General features: G+C 44.6%; 1 protein-coding gene across 2 annotated transcripts in view; it reads right to left on the bottom strand.

The window, feature by feature from the left end:
• Positions 1–15,826, bottom strand: part of LECT1 (leukocyte cell derived chemotaxin 1) — a 29,228-nt gene extending 13,402 nt beyond the window's left edge. For both annotated transcript variants that reach the window (XM_004680116.2, XM_004680117.2), the window contains exons 1-4: positions 15,755–15,826; positions 15,180–15,320; positions 9,602–9,742; positions 1,870–1,983 (exon numbers count right to left, since the gene is read on the bottom strand). In XM_004680116.2, the coding sequence (XP_004680173.1) occupies positions 1,870–1,983; positions 9,602–9,742; positions 15,180–15,320; positions 15,755–15,826 (468 nt within the window). The remainder of the gene's footprint in view (positions 1–1,869; positions 1,984–9,601; positions 9,743–15,179; positions 15,321–15,754) is intronic.
• Between the last annotated feature and the right edge of the window lie 5,015 nt (positions 15,827–20,841).

Here is a 20,841-nt window from a genome sequence, read left to right as displayed (position 1 = left end):
CTGAGGGGAGCAGCGGGCGGGTCAGGAGAGTTCTGCCACACCATGTGGATCTCCTCCGGGGCAGGCAGGCGGGGATGGAACTCATGCGGAAGTGGCTTAAGCTTCTTTGTGCTGTGCTTTAACCCGCTGCGCCACCAGGGAGGGCCGTGAAATTCTTTTTTATAAAAGATTATGTATGCAAGAACTGGGGTACAGACTAGAGGTTTTGAGGGGGGGGTGAGAGGATTCACCAGAGACAGAGCGGGGAGTGGAATAGGCACAGCTAGTGAAATAAACTGCAGAGGGGAGGTGCAGGCAGGTCAGGAGAGGTCTGCCACACCATGTGGGTGGCCAAGGATTGAACTCATGCTGCAGTGGCTGTGGAGAGTTTCATAGTGCCATGCTTTAACCTGCTGCACCACAAAGGAGGTCCCTCTATGTGAAATTCTTAAAAATTTAAAAAAGAGTTATTTATTTATGCATACAAACCTAGGGCACAGGACAGAAGTGCAGGGACAGTGAGAGGATTTACCAGAGACAGAGTGGGGAGCATAATAGGCAGATGGAAGAAGTACATTGCTGAGAGTAACAGTGGGCAAGACAAGAGAGGTCTGCTGCGCCATATAAGTCACTTCTGGGGCAGTGTATTGAACTTGTACTGAAGTGGCGAACTTGCAGTGCTGCATCCTAACTAGTTGTGCCACCAGGGAGAGCCCTTAAAGAATTTTTTTTAAAAAGATTTATTTATTCGTACAGAATTGGGGTACAGGCTAGAGATGCAGAGGGTGAGAGGCTTCACCAGAGACAAAGCGGGGAGCAGAACAGGCAGTTCGACGAGTACACTGCTGAGGGGAGCAGCGGGCGGGTCAGGAGAGGTCTGCCTTGTCATGTGGTCGCCTCCGGGGCAGGCGGGGATTGAACTCATGCAGAAGTGGCTTTAGCTTCTTAGTGCAGTGCTTAAGCCGCAGCGCCACCAGGGGAGGGCCAAAGAATTTTTTTTTTAGATTTTTTTTAAGATTTATTTATTTATGCATACAGAACTGGGGTACAGGCCAGAGTCCAGGGGCAGTGAGCAGATTCACCAGAGACAGAGTGAGAAGCAGAACAGGCAGATCAACAAAGTACACTGCTGAGGGGCGCAGCAGGTGGGTCAGGAGAGGTCTGCTCACCATGTGGGCCACCTCTAAGGCTAGGGATCGAATTTGCATTGAGGCTGTGGCCAGCTTGCAGTGTTGCATCCTAACCCATTGTGCAACCAGGGAGAGGCCAACGTGTTTTGTTTTTTTTTTTAAATGAGCTCAAAGGCAAGTTATTAATAATAAATAGAAGAATTATGTTTTAAAATCCTCACAGGTTTGACACATTAAAAAGGGAATTTGATATGTTGTCTAAGTTCATAGGGCTGAACTTGAACTACTGGGAATAAACTGTAGGGAGAGGCATAGCAGCTCACAGCCAGGGAAGACAATTAGAACCACCTCCAGTGAAGCTGTCTTGTCATGGGAGGAAACACTCCCCACTGCTTTCCAGGGGAAGCTGGGTGATCACCCATTGAGGAATTTCCACATTGACTGGAACTGAAGCTAGAAGCTCCTGAAGCCCTTTTGATACAGCTTCTATCATGTGGAGAATGTCATCTTCATCACTTAGACAGTTCCTTAACATCAGGTAAGTAAGGGCCATGTGAACACTCAGCCCCTTGACACACTTTAAATACACTACATGTACAAGAACAATTACTTGGACCACAAGACTTTAAATTCTTCTGGCAGAGAAGAAACAGAACATATGTTCTGGTCATGAACTTATCCAGGAACCAGATATGGAAATGGCTGTATCTTTAAAAAGTGTCTGCCAAGCCCCTTTGCTATCTGGAGCTTGTGTACCTACCAGCTCAGAGGAGATGCTCTGTTTGGTCATAGCGCCCACCTCAGGAATGCGAGCCTTCACCTGGGCTTTGATGTAGCACTTCTCTCCTCCAGCAAAACGGATTCCTGTGATGCCCTAGGAAACAAAAACTCATCCATCCATCTGTCCATTCACTTATTCAAGGACTGTTAACACTGTGAGCCAGGCACCTCTCCATGAACAAAAAAGATGGAATCTCTGCCCTCGTGGAGCTTACCTTTTAGCCTCATTTCCCAATAAACAAAAATATAAAGCCAGGTGGTGAACACTGCTATGAGAAAAATGAAAGTGTGAGATAGGAGTGAGGGGTCACACTACAGGCAGCATGGTCAAGGGAGCCCCATGACAGGGGTGGCATTTAAGCGAAGTATGGTGTTTGCTCCATCTGCACCTACCAACTCAGATGAAATGAAGTATTTTCTACCAGCTTTCTTTGAGTACTCCAGATCAAGCTTGATTTTTTTGCTCTGACTTCTGGTAAGCCCTCTTGTCTCAGCCCCCATTGGATACAGAGTTCACACTGCTGGGATGAGAGCCCTCTGCGACTGTCATCTCCTTACTCAATTATAAACTTGAGATCAGTGTCTAGCTCTGTTTTTCCATCTTTTTGGTGATCCCACAAAAGTTCTCAGGAGATTCAGCTAACAAATTCCACAAATTCTGATTTCCCCTAATTTTCCGAGTCCAGAATAAACAGTAAGTGTATCTAGCTACACTCTGCTCCTAGATGGTACCCAAGGGCTTGTTTTGTTTTTGCCCCCACCCCCTCCCACCCCGTGAGATATGAACAGTGCCTCTTCCTCTGCCAAGGGACCAGTCTCCAGGGGAAGCGAGGCCACAGGCTCAGTTCTTGGCTGACAACTCAGCACAGCTCTGCACAAGCAGCACACTAGGGACACTGTGCTCTGTCCCCAGAGCGGTTACTTTTCACCCTGCTGATTAATTTCAAAATGAGTGAGTGGCCAAAATGGTTTGAAAGTCCTACAGATTTCATGCTGTAATATTGTAGACACCGACACAACCCCAAAACTTGTCAAACTTCTGTTAGGTTCAGGCAAATGTCGGGAAGATATGGACCATGTTCCAGTGTCAATGCCCCAGGAAGGGAGAAGGAAAGCATTTAGGAGCTCGGGGGTCCTGGCTCAGGATTGTCCCTCAAGAGAGAAATGAAGGGAAAAGCAAGCCATGCTTATAGACATTCATGCAATGGTTTGTAACCCAATCAAAAGTAATCTCAGAGCCGGGAGCCCCACAAAAACTGGTGGATGAGATGTCCCTCAAGAGAGAAATGAAGGGAAAAGCAAGCCATGCTTATAGACATTCATGCAATGGTTTGTAACCCAATCAAAAGTAATCTCAGAGCCGGGAGCCCCACAAAAACTGGTGGATGAGAGAACTGAGAGGAGGAAGCTCATTCCTCCTGAAACTCCTCGTTATTTGTCTTGCTATGTGACTCGCTTCACTTTTTCCTCCCAGCATCCCTTCTCAACCAGAAGCACGTGGTGGCCTTGCCCCTGTATAGGATTAATGAAGATTGCTTAGACTTTGGGTCACTGGCCTCTGTGGCTCTCTCCCGAGACCTTCAATGCTAGAGGTGCTTGGGAGCGTGGGCTAGGAGCACGCTTGCCTGATGGTGGGCACCTGGGGTATGGTGTGGGCATGCGCAAGCGGGCACACCTGTGCAGAGAGACCGAGCCTATAAGGGCGGAGGCATCAGCGTACCAAGTGCGGGGCTGGGGGTGGAGGGGGGTTGGGGGACAGTGTGGAGCAGGGTAGTGGAGAGCGTCGGAGAACAGGCACGAGGAAACCACAGGCAGAGGTTGGGGGGGAGGGGGGCAAGTTGCTGTCTGCCTGCTGGCTTGTTTCTGTTCACCTGTGGGGATGGTGCCAAGGGTTCCAAAATGAACCTACGAAGTCCGGGATAGTCACAGAACACCCTACTTTATAGAGAGGGAACTCCAGGATGACCACAGAGGTCGTGACTTGCTGTAGCAGAATCACCTGGGGAGACTGTAAAACCACAGATGCCTGGGTGTCTTCCAGGAGATTGCTGTTGAATTGGCCTGGGTGGTGTTCAATCACTGATAAGCTTAGAGCATCCCTGGATGTTCCTCATATACAACCCGGCTGAGAAACACAATGAAGGGGAAGGGATTTTGTTCAAGGTAACAGTTTTTGGTGACTGAAATTGCCTGCTACAGACTGGAGTTTGGGTTGGGGAGGCTTTGGGAGGTGATGAGGTCATAGGTGGTGCCCTCATGAATCAAGTAACCTTATGAAAAGAGACTTCAGAGACTTCTCTTGCCCCTTCTGCTATGTGAGGAAACCATGCACAGGTGGCTGCACACCCAGACAAGATACTGACTACCAAGACCTTTAATCTTGTCCTTCCTGGCTTCAAGAGCCGTCTGAGAAGTAAATTTATGTTGTTTATAAGTCACCTCGCTTGGTGATTTGTCAGAGCAGCTTGAGTGGACTAAAACAGCCTTTCAGCCCAACTTTTTGTGCTGGTGCTTCACAAATTTGCCTTTACATCAGAGTCATCGGGGGGACTTGCTAACTAAACAATACTGGGCCTGGGTCCGGAGTTTCTGATTTAGTAGATCTAAAGTGGAGTGTAAACTTTGTGGTTCTGATAGGCTGTTAAGTGCTTCTGTTGTGTCCTTGGGAACACACTTTGAGAAGCACTGCTCTTTACTGTGTTATCTTCTGAAGGTCTGCTTTTATTTTGCATATAAATCTAGGACTCCTAGTTTGGGAAAAAAAAGAAGGCAGGGAGGGAAGATTCTTTCCTGTGATGAGATGTGTTCTCTTGACTTCAAACCCTCATATTGTCTGAACATAGATGAAGGAGAGGAAATGCCAGTTATCATCACCATCTCCCTGAAGGACAGAGTTGATTCTATTGAAGGATTCACAGCCCTGAGAGTGCATCTTGTATTTAGTTAGTTCTGACAGTCTACATGCTGCAGAGAGAACTGACCCCACAGGGATGGGTCCAGAGGGAGGGAATTCACACATATTAACCACCATGTGTACCTACAAATCCACATCGAGCAGTGAGATATATTAAGAGATTAAACAGAGAAAATGAAAGCAAAAGAAAGCCAAGAAACCCTCCTGGTTTTGCAAACAAACAAGGCCTCAGAAGCTGGTGGTAATGAAAAAAATTGTTAACAAAAGTAATGAGTGAAGATCCAATGATTTGAGATTTTTCTGTCTGACTATTAATCTCATTTCAGCCACACATTTTTTTCTCTCTAGGAGGTATCATCTATTTCGGCTTAAACCTGAAGTCCCTGATGGGGACAGGGGTCCCTGAAGGAACACTTTAGAAATCTTTAGAAGTGTCTTTTGTTGTCACAAAGATCAGAGAACTTCCTGGCCTTTAGTGCAAAAGCTGACGCCCTGGGGCCCTGCCTGAAAAAAACCTATTGTAAGTATCTGATCCTATAACCTAAGATAGTTTTACATGTAAACAAAGTGATTTTTGACATAGTCTTAATATACAGGGGATTTTCTAGGAATGCAATTGCTGTGAGAATGGAGAGGAAATGGTACTTTTTTTTTACTCTAAGAACTGGTATTTGATTTGCCAAAACCTGCTGTGTCGAAGGTCATTGACAGTGGCTCAACTACTGGGGTAAACATACGATTTTATGACTTCAAGTACATCAGGTAGAGCCTTTACATACTGAAGCCCAAATTTTATTATAGGTTACTTTTATTTTTCCTTTATGTGATGGTTGGGGGACATATTGATTATTGAAATCAATCACCTACCTACTTAAGAGGGTATGCTAACACCTTTTTCATTTATATACTCACTCGTATTTACTCATCAGTTTATTCTACCTATTTTCTAACCAGGATATTAGTTATATAAATGGGTTATTAGGTCTGAGAGAGTTGACTCATGAGCTATAACTTTCTAGAGTTATAATGTACCATGAACTAATACAGAAACGATGTGTTCTCATAGTATTGACAAAGACTATCCTTGACCTATACTAATTGGTCTCCTCTGAGTCCTCCTTTTGACCGCAACTGATCATGGAGTCTGTCTTGGTCAGTTTCTTCCAGTTTTAGCAAGAATCTTGTGGTGTTGTTGGGGGAACAGTGTGTCCTGAATGAAATCCACCAGCGGATACTTTATGGATTCCATCTCCACGCCAAAGAGATCCCAGGAACTGAGGATTACAACTCCATCAGGCAGTGAATCTCCTTGAAGGGGCGACTGCTGGGAGCTTGGGTGTAGTTAAGCAGCTGCACTTGGTAAAAAACTGAACACGTGGGCCTGGAAGGGGCTGGTTTTTGACCTACTTTCATTGTGCCCCTGGTGCCCCAGCTCAGGCAGTATCATTGGCCAATTAATCTCTCTTTGTGTCTCTGCTTCCCCATTTTTGAGTTCCCTTGTACATGAGTCTTTTTCATTTCTCTGTGTGCCTGCCCTTGAGTCTTGTTCTGAGTTTTTTTTTTAAGATTTATTTATTTATGCATACAGAACTGGGGTACAGTCTTTGTTCTGAGTTTTTTTTAAGACTTATTTATTTATGCATACAGAACTGGGGTACAGGCCAGAGGTGCAAGGACAATGAGAGACTTCACCAGAGACAGAATGGGGAGCAGAACAGGCAGATTGACATAGTACACTGCTGAGGGGAGCAACTGGCGAGTCAGGAGAGGTCTGCTGCACCATGTGGGTCACCTCCAGGGCAGGTGGAGATTGAACTCATGCTGAAGTGGCTTTAGCTTATTAGTTCTGTGCTTTAACCCGCTGCGCCACCAGGGAGGGCTCTGTTCTGAGCTTTTTTTTTTTTTTTTTTTAAAGATCTATTTATTTATTCATACAGAACTGGGGTACAGGCCAGAGACGCGGAGGGTGACAGGCTTCACCAGAGACAGAGTGGGGAGCAGAACAGGCAGATTGACGAAGTGCACTGCTGAGGGGAGCAGCGGGCGGGTCAGGAGAGGTCTGTCACGCCATGTGGTCACCTCCTGGGTGGGCAGGGATCAAACTCATGCAGAAGTGGCTTAAGCTTCTTAGTGCTGTGCTTTAACCCGCTGCCACCAGGGAGGGCCCCCTGTTCTGAGCTTTTCAAAAAGTTGTGCTGGTGAAGACTCACACCCCGGCCATCCCATTTCCCTGGCGGGGACCTAACTCATGTTGCAGCGGCTGCAGATAGCTTCATAGTGAGGTGCTCTAACCTGTCACGCCACCAGGGAAGCCGAAGGTCTGCTTTATCTTTAATAAGTGCCAGGACTCGATTTTTCTTGACCAGTATAGAGCCTGGAGTCCTTTGTTTGGTGCCGCTTCTTTAGGATGTTCTTTTTCCACTGAATGCTACTAAATCCTTGGTGTGGTCCAGAGGTAACAGAGGAGACTTCATTAGCTACAAGGCAGACCTTTTCCAAATCTGACCCCACCTCAGTTCCCAACTCCTTCCACACCCACTCCCACCCCTTTCTGCCAAACCGGGCTACTTAGAGCTCAGAACAGGCCTGTGCATTTCTATTCAGCACTCCTCCTGTGTTGGAAGCCCTGCCGCATTTTCTTTGCTCCTTGAAATACTAATTGTTCTTTAAGAACTGGTTCAACTATAATCACCTCTGTAAAACCTGCTCCTAACACTTATCAGCAGCCATTGCCTCCTCTCTGTACTTCACAGCTCTGTTGACAGCTCCGTTACAACACATTTCCCAGGCTGACCTGAGGACACTTCTGAGTGCCTCCTGGACTGCCAGGTTAGGTCCTTGAGGGAGGGGACAAGTGCCAGTCACCTTCCATCCTCCATCTTAGCCCCATCCCTTGTTCACAGGAGGGCACAATAAATACTTCTGGTATTTCACTAGTGGTTGGAAACACAGGAGCAAGTAGTAGAATAGGTACCATCGTGGCTGATTCATGTGTTTTTAAAAGTTCAGGCTTGTTTAAACCCTTAACAGGTTCTATCCATCAAAAAAATGTTCTACTACCAGTTCTGACTTAGAGAAATGTGGAAGCTATCAAAGAGAATTGATCAGTTTATAAAATATTTGTGGCCCTGTTGGCCTGGGAGAACAAAATACAATCAATACTGGTATTAGAACCAAAGGATTATAAAATAAAAATACAGGTGTGGGATTAAAATATTTTAAAACTATACTTCTGATACATGCATATCTGGAGAGATGGATCTCTTGTGCATCAGTGTATCTACCTTTGCAAATCTTGGCATTGTGGTACATCATAGGCAATTTTCTCCTAGATTGAATTGATGTGTGTGTGGGAGCCACATTTCATATTTTATATTGAATAGTACACGGGGGAAAAAAAGGCTTTTACCTTGTCCTGGGTCTTGCAGTAAAAGTCTTTAATAGGTCCAGAGAAATCATCCTTGTGCATCGACCAGGACCATTTGCAAAGGCAGGATTAAGCAAAGTGCAGTTGGCCACATACAGGCTGCAGAGCCTGTTTTGAGGCAAAATCCACTCTGAACTAGGCTGCCGGCAAGGCCTTGTCATCACCAAATGATGCCACTAGGGCTCTAATGTTAGCATCTATTTGGTATTCAAAAGGCCCTGTAAATTGTACTTTGGTATCAACAAGGGGAGTTGTTTCAGTCAAATGAAAACCATCCCAGTTTTTCTCATCAATCAGAGGAAGGTGGTCGATGAGATATTTGTAGGCCAATAAGCTATCAGAAGGGAATTACTTTCAAGAGGCCTTTTTCACTGCAAAGTCTCACCTACTCCATCTATAGATTTAACAGAAGAACACAAACAGTGATGCTTCTTCCTCATCTTAGAACATGAAAGAGAATAAGATTTTTTTTTTTTTTGAGAATAAGATATTTTATGTTGGCCAACAGAAAAATAGGCCAGGAGTGACATTTTGGTTTGCAGATATACACTGAAGCATCGATGCATAGCTTAATGTCTAAGATTGCCTGTAAATTGAATTTTTGAAAACAAACATGTTTGGCCTTTTCAAGGGAGACTTGAATGTTTTATTTGTAATAGGCCATGGTCAGAAAACATGATATAATAGGAGAGTTTCTTCTGACTAATTTTCTGTTTTAAATGTGAAACCTGAAAAACTGAGAAACGTATATAAACAAACCCCACCTGTTGTTGATCAGATTATTAGGTCATTAAGATTTCCCTCTACTCTATATTCAAATTTCCGGCTTTCTCATTGACTTGTAGAATATAAATAACCAAAGAGAACTGGTGAAATAACAAGACTGATTCTCAACTCTATGAACAATATGAGGGAATGAGGCGGGCAGGAAATGGACAGTCTGATACTGGAGCTGTTGTGGGGAGTGAGGTACATACGCATAAGGACACCAAGCCCATAAAACAGAAAAAATAAAAAAGGAATCTTTCCTACCCCCCAACTTTCAGAACTTGCTGGAGCATTTTATTCACTGTTAGAGAAAGCTGCTTGGAAAGAAATGGCTCTTTCAAGTCTTTCTGCCAAGGCTTTATATAGTTCCAAGAACTGTTCTTTTCAAGGTGTTTTTTATTTTCTTTTGGAAATATAAAGGACAAAGTGTGGTCCTTTCTTAGAAAGGATATGTTGCATGATATATATGGATTGGCAGCACTGTGACTGCCAGAAAGAACAGTTACCATTTGGAGGACCATGTGAGAGGCTGTTTATCCCTGAATTAGAAAAGTCTCCTAGGCCTGTCTGGTTAAATTCTCTAAACGCATGAAATATACTTACATTCTGGAAATCATTAACTTCAATTGCTTCTTCAGCTCCACTTCCCATTTTAAAGGTCTCCAAGTTGTTCCCAGCATCTATTTCCATTGACCCATCTTGCAGTTTCCCATTGATACTCATGGTATAATGGACATTGTAAATCTGGAAGTGAATAAAAGAATTAGTGATGCTTTCCTTTCAGAGTAATTCAGGACTTATATTTAGACCTGCAGCATATGAGGTGGCTTTGGCATTTGTCAGAGATGCTCTGAATTATCCTTAAGAGCAATGCATGTATATATGAGAACTTCAGCCATACAGCAAGCACTTAATACAATGACTTCTTTAAAAATATCTCGAAAGTAAAACTCTGATACTCTCTGATACTAATTCAGATAGCCCAGTGATGGTAATTATAGGAAGCGTCTGGATAGAATCTCTGGCTCTCATGCCTGGGTCTCCCCCTGGACCAATCAAATGAGAACCTCTGGGAATGGACTTGGGCATAGATCTTTCTTGGACTATAGGTCAATTCTGTGTAGTCAGCAAGAAGAGTCATTGGTGCATAAGTGGGAATTAAGGAGGCAGAGGGTTAACAGGGCTGTTGAACAAACATGCCTGCAGTGATACCTCATTCTGAAAGGGTTTTAATTCCTTGGGAAAGATTTGGCATGCCTCCTGGCATATAGTGAGGACTGAGGACAGCAGTAGAATCTGCTTGCTGAAAAGCAGCCGTTGTAGAGAGCAAGGTCAATGTGCACATCTGTTTTGGCTCAAAATGGGAGTTACTCACTTTAATGACTCTGTGGGACAGGCATATGGTGGTGTAGGGCATTTTGTGATGAGCTTTATCAGGGGAGAAGGGAGGGAGAATTGGCAGTGCAAAGAGCCCTGGTCCAGAAATCAGAAAAACAGGTGGTCACAACACTTACTGCTGTGCCTTGGGAGTTGCTTCCAGGGAAAAGGAAGAAGTGGGGCCTTCTAGGTGGTTTTCATTTATGTTGTTAGCATCCTGAGGCTTCACAAAGGCTGCTGACACGTGAGGGCAGCAGAACAGGTGGGACTGTGGGGCGCCTTTCTCTCCTGTCCACATATAAGTTAACTAGAGTGGTTTTGCTTCTGTTCTGTTTGGTGTGTTGGATGGCTGAGTACAATTTCTTAAGAAAATCTGCTGTTACATATTTTGAAAGTTTACCATTAAGTCAGATGATCCAAAGGACTCTTAATTTAGACAATTAGTACACAAGTTTAAGAAGTAATTCACATGTTCCTCCTGTGCAGTGTGTGCTGCCCTGCTAGAACTTCCCTTGTGCTGTGGGGTAGTAGGTGGGTTTCTTTTCTTTCTTTTTCTAACCAGAGGCAGGTGTTTATAAGTCCATGCATTTACATTATGTATGTGTATAAATGTAAAAATATATATACATATATTATCAATAAAATCTGTAAAGGGAAAGGAGTCAGAACTGAGGAAAGGCACTAAAGTATAGTGTCAGGTTCACAGGTTTGTAGGTTAGAACTGCAAATAGACTCAATTCAAATCTGATTTCTCCTTCATTGTGAAAAATTACTATGTGGACAGACACTGGAGAAAATATCCATTGTTACTAGAGCCCTACTTGAGAAAACGCATGATTACAAGACCCACAGAGCACTTGTATTTTTATCAGCACAGATGTAGAAATGGCTTTGCTGGTCTGTCCCATTTTTTTTTTTTTAAAGATTTATTTATTCATACAGAACTGGGGTATAGGCCAGAAATGTGGAGGGTGAGAGGATTCACCAGAGACAGAGTGGGGAGCAGAACAGGCAGGTCTACGAAGCACACTGCTGAGGGGAGCAGCGGGCGGGTCAGGAGAGGTCTGCCAGGCCATGTGGTCACCTCCGGGGCAGGCGGGGATCGAACTCATGCGGAAGTGGCTTAAGCTTCTTTGTGCTGTGCTTTAACCCGCTGCGCCACCAGGGAGGGCCTGGTCTGTCCCATTTTATGCCACAGAGTAGAAAACATCGACACACAATTTCAGTTCAACTGCCACTCAGTCCCCTTTTCCCCCTTAGTCAGATGCACTCCCCTGCCTGCAGCACTGTCTCCAGGCTTGCCTGAGCACAACCACTTGTAGAGGTTCTAATTTAGTAGACTTGGAGCAGAGCCCACCAATCTGTTTCTGCTTTGCACTTCAGGTGGTCCTTATGAGCAGCCCAGTTGGGAAAACTGTTTTCTTTGGCTGAGGCCACACTTTTCTGCAGGTTTAGAAAAGAAGCCCTGTTCTGTCTCTGTGCTCACTGAGCTGCCACTATTCACATGGGTTCATGAAGGCTGCCAGGGTGAGCATGGCAGCAATGCTCGAGAGAGTTCCTGCTGGCACATGCATCCTTCACTCATGCAAGAAGCTCTTTTTTTAAATTTTGAAAGCATCATATCAAAGCTTTTATTAGAAAGCAATGCAAAATTTAAGAAATTAACCATTTCCAAATAGTTAGCAGGTCTGAAAGAGGTACGTACTACTGTAACATTAGTAGAGCGGCTGATGCTCCCAATTTCTCTCTCCTCCAGCACCATTCACCACCCTCCTCCCAACAAAAGCTCCCTGACTAGGGATGGGTTTGCTTCCCGTTGTAATGGCCTCCAGTTGAGCTTGTGTCAGCAGTATACCCTCTGTATGGGGCTGCAGTGAGAGGCCTGTATCCATCTGAAGATCTGAAGAGACTTGCGGGGAGGGGGTAAATAGACTGATATTTCTAGTACTGGGCCTTGATCTCAGAAGGAGGCTGGGCTGGTGGAGTAGTAAACACATTATCTGCTCTGAGTGGAAGGAGCTGTTGGCACCTCGGGCTATATTTGTATCCAAGTACAATGAGGTTTATTATTTGCCTAAATTCTGCTCAATATGGTGCCTTTTACAGCCAAGGATGTTCGTTAATGAGTTTCTAATAAAGCTTGGGTTTTCTGTAAGATTAATTATGTGTTTGGGACAATGTCTAGAAAAATCAGTCTGAGAATAAAGGCCTCAAGCAATGACCTCATGCCCTCATCCCACAGGATAGGGTTGTCAGTGATCTCACACTCAGTATTTCCCATATTTCAATGCCTTGTTCTATTTACAATAATGCAGTTGAAACACAGCCTCTATATTTGAGCCCAGTCACTTGTACCCCAATTATTTGCACTCAGATGCCATATAGTCCTTCAACTGACTCTGAGTAAACCTGTCTTCAGGGGATTTACCCACTTGAAAGGGAGAGGAGGTAAATTATGGCTGATTCTCTGCAAACCAATAAAGAGGAAGCAGAGACATACAGTCCCCAGTTAATACACTAGTTAAAGATGTCTCTCTGTTTGACAGGGATTTACTTACCTTTTGTGACTGTGTTTTGTTTGAGCTCTTCAGATTGATTTTTATGGGAATTAGACCTGTGCATGTGTTATGCATACACAATGCCAAATTTATTTAATATTTTGTGATTTGCTTTTCAGCATAAGTAATATGGATCAGCATGGAATATTTTGGAAGAAAAAAAAACATGAGTTTTTTCTCTTCCATTCTTCTCTCTGTGTAGGAAATAGCAATTACTTTGATTGTTTGCTATAAAATGTGATTCACTATTCCTCTGTATTCTTAGAATTTAATACTGCTCTTCTGAACTAGACAACCAAGTATCTTGTGGTAAAGTAAAAGATATGAGAAAAGAGAGCCATTCTTATTCAGTATGATCATTCGCTCTCTCTTTTTAGATGCTTGTCAGTTAGCTGTGTTTGCCTTAAATAATTAAATGCCAGATGATATTCATTTTAATATACATCATGAACAAAATCATAACCCCCGCAATAAAGCTATTTTTATCCCCAAGTAACCTAAACCATTGAGGTTTTGTCATCTAAAATACAGCATTCACCATACACTTTTCCAAGGATGACAACCTAAACCCTATTAATGGAGATGTAGATATTGAAATTGTTCTCATGTTCAGATTTGCTGATTTCAAGTATGAGCATCTGGCCTGGCTTCTATACTTAAAATACAAATACATTAAGGCACTTTTCAAATATATACAAAATACTGTGTAATTCTGATCTTACAAATCAAAGCTTGTAAATTTGATATAGTCTCTAAAACAGACTCACTGCTAAATGGCATGCTTATCTACATTAGGCATTTGAGTTAAAAATACAAATTATGCAGTGACTGCAGAAGATATGATGTGTAAAATGGTTGAATTGCTTTCAGCACCATTTTCTCTAAGTACTGGAATTTGTTCATGCTTTGAATTTCATGGTGAGAGAAGGGGGGCGACATGGAAACAGTAGTCACAGATACTCTGAGGGTAGTGATTAAGAAACAACCCTTTGTGTGCGCACTGGAGATGGAATCCTTTTCCATTAGTTGAAATAAGCTTATACCAGGCCTGGCAATGGTCATTAAGATAAAATGCCCTCCTTTACATAGGTGAAGAAAATTCATAGTATTCAGAGTACACACTGGAAATCTGCCCAGTCAAGTTAGAAGCACTTTTTATATTCCTTCAGAGCCAGCGAGCTTTAAAATAAATAGTTACATACAAAGAAAGTAGGACAGCAGTTAGTGAAACATTTACCATTAAATTACACGCTACTAAGCCAGAGTTGATTTTTAAAGAGATTTGTCACCTTTCAGGAAGTTAGAACTACCTTCCCGGCTCTTAGAACAGGAAAGTGAACTTTTAATTTTAAAATGTAATGAGGTAACATGGGTGTATATCCTTGTGTTTTCGAAGTATAGGTGGTCCCCCTTCAGATGTGTTACCACAAAGCAACCACCACCAAAACACTCATAGTCCATTTTCCTCCTTCCCCCTCCCCTCTGGTAGACTCAGTTCTACAGTCAGTTTCTATGTTTATTGCTAGTTTGACTTAGACCCTTTGTTTGGCTTCTCTATAAGTGAAATCATCCAGCATTTATCTTTCTCCCTCTGACTTCTTTTGCTTAGCATAATCCCCTCCAGCTCCATCTACATTGGTACAATGGCAAACATTCATCCTCTTCCATAGTTGTGTAGTAGTGCATATATCACCTCTTCCTGTGCCACTCTGTCTTTGGGAATTTAGGTTGTTTCCATAGCTTGGGGAACTTTAATGCATAGATCACTCTAAAACCAAACGAAAACAGGGGGAAAAGGCTAAATTCTCCCCCCAATTACTAGATCTAAATATTCTACTATCTCTGTCCTTCGCTCTGAAATTCCTAGCAGAGAGAGGCCTTAGAAATCAGCAAGGATCAGTAAATCGCGGCCAGTTTACCCCCACACGCAAGAGCAGAGTGGAAACGTCAGGCTTCTATACGCCAAAAAGGGCTTTCCTCCAACTGTGCACTCTGCTTTCCTTGACTCGCGAGTCCACAAAGCTGGCTGTGAGCAGAGGGCTGAGAGCGGGAGTCCAGAAGGGAGAGGCTGACCGGCAAAGGCCAGTTGGTGACTCCTAGAGGAAAGTGCGCCCTGGCGCATCCGGGCTCTGGCTCCACCTAGTGGGCCACAGACGGGAGACTGAGAGGACCCCTGCCACCCCCCAGCGCCTCCCATCCCGCAGAATGACTGGGGTCCTAACCTGCGCATCGCCTTCCTGACTTACGTGATTGTCGCTCCCCTTCCAGAAGTAGAAGGCCCCGATGGCCCCAAAGAGCAGAAGCACCGCCCCTGATATGAGGACCACTGCTCCGATCTTGAGGAGGCGCGTGGGGCTGGAGGGCTTCACTGCCACCGTTGTGTATGCCTGCGGGGGGTGGGGGGGGTGGATTCACATCTGAAGACTCACCCACCCACCCCCGCTCAGCATCCCCAGGGAATCAGGTGAGGGTGGGGGGGGGGTGGTTAGGAGCTAGTTCAGGGTCACCTTTCGCACTGCTCCCTCCTGAGGTCCCTGTGCTCCCATGGGGATCGGCCTTCTTTGGGCAGCGCTTCCCAGCCCAGGGCCCACGCTCTCTGCCCACCTCAGGGCCACCCCTCCCGACGCTCATTCCATTCTCCCCTTTACACCCATCCTTGCATTCAGTTCCCTTGCACACACTTAGGGTGCCACCTCACGCATACATCTGGAAACCCACATTGGGTGTCATAATTCCTGGCCACAGAGTGTGGATCTAGACACCCGCACTAGACGTGTGGAGCAACTCCCCAGCAGGGCTAGGCATCCTGAGCGGTACTCACTGGGGGACTGCAAAACTCGACGTCGTCAGGTCCCACTAGGGTGATGGGAACTTTGTCGGAGTTCTCGGTCATGTCTGCAGCGGCGGCGGCGGGAGGAGCTGGGCACTGGGAGGCTCGGTGCGCACACAGGGTTCTGTCCTGCGGCCCCGATGTGCAGGGCATTTCAACGCCCCCCACACGCAGGCGCGCACACGTAGAGCCCGGGCCTCCTGGGCCAGCCCAGCGGTCCCCACCCCTTCCAGCGCCTCACCTCTCTCCCTTCCCTACTCCTGTAAAGACTCCCAGTGTGAGCTGCTCCAGCAACTCGGATCACCACCACCACCATCCACTTTTCCTTTTCTCCTGTCTACTGCCTCCACTGCCCCCACCCGGGGGAAAAGTCCATTTTAGTAAACCTGAGTGTGTTATGTGGGGGACAGGGGATTGATGGATGGGTAAACCGGGGTGCTGGATTCTGTGACCCCAAGAAACCTAAATTACCAGCACCCTTCCCAGCTTTCAAGGGTCTCAGCATGTCAGAGGGTTCTGCTCTGACAGGGGATGCCTGTGTCAGACAAGATGCACTGTCTCTGTAAGTGTGGTATTTGTGTTTGGGGAGAGGGGGAGAGGGCTGGCCCTGAGGCAGAGTTCAAAGTCCTTTTTTCCCAAAGACACCATTAATAGAACTTCAGAAGAAATATGAGAAGTCACATAATCAGAAGTGGGATATCATCCAAGATAAAGTAGGGATGTAAGAAAAAAAAGTTCTGGAAGGATGGTTCTGTAGTGTAAAATGCTGAAAAATGAAGGATTACACAGAAAGGCCTTTGGAATTCATGGCTAGAAGGGATTAATGAGATGTCAGTTCCATTTACTTTATTGGGCACAGAATTATTGCAAAGGGTTACAGACTAAAAATATTTGCAGCTCATATTACAGACAAGGACCTAGTTTTCTTGTATAGAGAGTTCCTAAGACTCCTTAAAAGACCAACCATATAATAGAAAAATGGGCAAAGAATAGGAACAGACAGTTCACAGGAGAAATCCAAATGGCTCTTAAACACAAGAAAAATGCTTGACTGCACTTGTAAAAAGAAATGCAAATTAAAAGTATTCTTTTTTCACCTATCAGACTGGCAAAAATAAAAACACTTTTTAAAACTATCTGTTAGAAAGCATGAGGTGCTTTTTTTACATGGTGCATAGCACCATATAGTGCTATGGGTGGGCAAAGTGGTACTACTTTTATGGAGAGCAATTTAATTCCAGAATGCAAAGGGCACTTTCATTTCTGTGGATTTATCTCACAAATGTGCTCACAAGGGTGGAAGAATTCTATATGTGCAGAGATATTCATTGCAGCATGATTGTCAGAACAAAGAACTGGAAACATTATCAGTGTCCACAGCAGAGAATCTGTGGTACATCCTCAGAGAGGGATCTCAGCAGTCATTAAAAGAATGAAGCAGCTTTCGATATACTGATGCAGAATATTTGCTAAGGTATTTAAGTGGAAAAAAAAAACAACCTCAAATGGTAGGAAATGTGCATAAACACCTCCCATTTATATTAAAAATACATACAAGAATATATGTGACAAAGTGCTCTCTGGAAAGATACACAGATGTTGGGGTTGCCCCTGGGGAGACCAAGAGGGTTGGGGATACCAATGGAAGGAAGAGACTGTGCAACATTTTGAGATCTGTACTATGAATATATATTAACTATTCAAAAATCTATTTAGTGCTCAGTTTAAACTATTCAAAAAAATGAGTGGATAAAATAATAAAGAACAGTGAGGAGGGAGTGAATGCTGCACTCTGTTTTCAAGAATGATAGTTCAAGGAAGTCGTGGATCAAGAAAGCCCCCCAGGCCCCAAGTTGGAAAGATATTTGAAGGCTAAGAGGGAAAGAGGCAGGGATAACAGATGGAAAAAGAGGGGATGAATCCAAAGCAAGAGTAACTTTGAAAAGGAGAGAGGAAATGGAAGGACTGATGCTTTGGGACTGCTTGGCTCCAGAGGAGAGGAACTCTGAGGAGAGGATGAGGGGAGAGAGAGGATCCACTTGTGTGCAGTGGTCTGCCTCATATATAAAAGGAGACACTGTGTACCAAGCAGAGCACAGAAAACAGGGATGGACAAGAAAACTAGTACAGTCTATGAATACATTTTCCTAAAGTGGCATATTTGCAATAATTTTAAGGTAATATGATTATATGATGACAGGAGAGATAAAAAAAAATCACAGCAGGTAGGAAGCAGGTCTGGGAGGCCTAAGGAGAAGGGGATCAAAAGGGGAGACCCATTTCATAGACTTGTTCCCCATTGCCTGTCTTCCTGCTGGGCCCAGTCCAGAGGCTTTTTCCCTGGAGGGAACTCTCCCCTCGTGGCAGGCACTGCGCCAGGTCTACGGACACAGCAATGAGCAAATGAGATATGGTTTTTGCTCTTGAGTCACTGAGTAGAAAATGGTCATTAAGCAGGTAATCACAGAATAATGGTGTCATTGCCTTTGTGATAAACAATATCAGAGAAGAAGAGTACAGGGCAACTCAAGATATATTTAAGTGACATTTAAGCTGAGCATTGAACAGAAAAAGAAGAATTGGGACTTTCCAGGTAGAGATGGGGTATAAAGATGTGGGAAATGTGGAGAAACGACACTTTAGAAGGCCATGAGGTTATAAAGAGCCTGGCATTCAAAAGAAGGTTGGATTGAATAAAAGTATGGCAAGAGATGAGGTTGCAGACAGATGCAGTTTTATTTGAAAATAGGACTTCTAGGCCATGTTAAGGATTTTGAAATTTTCTGTCTTAAAAAAATGTCCCCCTTGAAAACTGGGAAGCTACATGCAAAAAAATGAAACTAGATCACTGCCTCACTCCAGTCACAAAAATCAACTCGAAGTGGATTAAAGACCTAGACATAAAAATGGAAACCATAAAATACCTAGAAGCAAAGATGGGTCAAACACTACACGACATACACTTCAGCGACATCTTTAAAGACAGAGCACCCAACGCCACAATAGTGAAGGCAAAGATAAATAGATGGGACTACATCAAGTTAAAGAGCTTCTGTACAGCAAAAGAGACATTACTAAAAACAAACAGAAATATCACTAATTGGGAAAACATTTTCTCACACAAAAGTAGCCATAAAGGATTGATCACAAAAATATACAGAGAACTGATGAAACTCAACAAAAACAACTCCATCAAAAAATGGGCAGTAGAGCTAAAAAGACACTTCTCCAAAGAGAAAATGCAGATGGCCAACAGGCATATGAAAAAATGTTCAACATCACTCGTAATAAGGGAGATGCAAATTAAAACCACAATGAGATACCACCTCACCCTAGTGAGAATGGCACAACTCCAAACAACTAGCAACAAATGTTGGCGAGGATGTGGAGAAAAAGGAACTTCCTGCATTGCTGGTGGGAATGCAAACTAGTACAACCACTATGGAAAACTGTTTGGAGGTTCCTCAAACTGCTAAACATGGAGCTTCCCTACGACCCAGCAATCCCACTCCTAGGTATCTACCCAGAAGACACAAAAACACTGATTGAAAAAGATACTTGTACCCCCATGTTTATTGCTGCTTTATTTACAATTGGAAAAACATGGAAGCAGTCCAAATGCCCAAAAGCCCAAAAGTAGATGACTGGATTAGAAAGATGTGGTACATATATACAATGGAATATTACTCAGCAACCAAAAAAGAGAAACACATGTCTTTTGCAGCAACTTGGATGGAGCTGGAAAAGATGCTTAGTGAGATAAGCCAGAAAGAGAAAGAAAAATACCGGATGGTTTCACTCATAGCAGGAGTATAATGGACCCGGCGAGAAAATAACAAAAATAATGAACAACCATATACCAGAGACATTCTGTGGGGGTGGAGTGGGGAATGGGATCAAAACTGGGGGGGGGGAAGGGAGGGAAATGCCCGGGACTATGGTGGTGGCACAGGGGTGATCTGGTGATGGGAAACCCGCGGGGATTACAATCGAGATGGAAAAAAAAAATGTGCAAAATGATGTAAAAATAAACTTTGTAATAAAAAAAAATACCCCCCCCAAAAATGTCCCCCTTAATATCGAGCAGTCATTTAGGAATTTGAAACAATGGAAGGGCGTGGTCAGACCTGCATTTTAGAAACATTATTTTAGCCACTGTGGAGTACATGATTAAATTGGAGGGGGCAGGGCAAGAGTGAAAAGGGTTGATATTTTTTGGAAGTTCCTGCAAAATATGACACTGGTCATAAAACTGGGGACCCACATTCTAGCCCCTGGGGCAAGGCTGGAATGTTCCCACTTCTGCCTATGCTTGGAAAAGCAATGGCTGTTTCCCAGCTGGAGGAGCAGCTCCTCCCCAGGGTGCCAGCTGGGTGTTTCCAGAGGCTCTTGAGCTCTGCCTCAGGGCAGCAGCACCTGGCCAGCTGGGCAGCGGAAGGCTGTGCAGGGCTTCTCCGCAGCCCCGCGCAGTTGGACTTGTCTAGCCTGGCACTAACCTTTGACTATTCAGCGCCTGGATCATCAAATGGGCGGACTACTGAGGTCAAGCTAAATGAACCAATCGTGTTCATCAGCTATTTAATTATACAGAGCCTGAAGGGGCGATTGGTTTTTAAATGGGTCCAACTGGTCACTTAGAATTGAATATGGTCCCATCCGGCCGTATCAACTAGGGTGGGAGACCGGAAAGAGGTTCTAAGGCAGAGGTTGGGACTCCCTGACTGCCATTTTGGGTGGCCGCTGAATAAAAAAGAAAGACAAAAGCCGCAGAATCCAGCAGCCTGACCTCCACTGAGAGAGGCCTTAGAGCCTCGCAGTGACCTGGTTGCACCTGTGTCTGATGCTGCCTCTGCCGCCGCCTGAGAGCACCGCAGGCCCCGGCCTGGTGTCTCCGAGAGCTGTTGTCCGCGTGGGCTAATGACTCACCAAGCGCTGGACACTGGTGTTTCCTGCGCTGCCTCTGGCGGCCGCGTGGCCAGCTCACCGGCCAGTGCTAACAGGTGTCATCCGCCCCCCTTGCTGTCCCATCCAGTGTTCGGAGCTGTCTGTCCAGACCGGAAGCCTGTTGGGGGGGGGGG

Source organism: Condylura cristata, unplaced genomic scaffold, assembly GCF_000260355.1.
Source record: "Condylura cristata isolate star-nosed mole 26May11 unplaced genomic scaffold, ConCri1.0 scaffold00010, whole genome shotgun sequence".
In the NCBI taxonomy this organism is placed as follows: Eukaryota; Metazoa; Chordata; class Mammalia; order Eulipotyphla; family Talpidae; genus Condylura; species Condylura cristata.
This window is presented reverse-complemented; position numbering and strand designations above follow the sequence as displayed.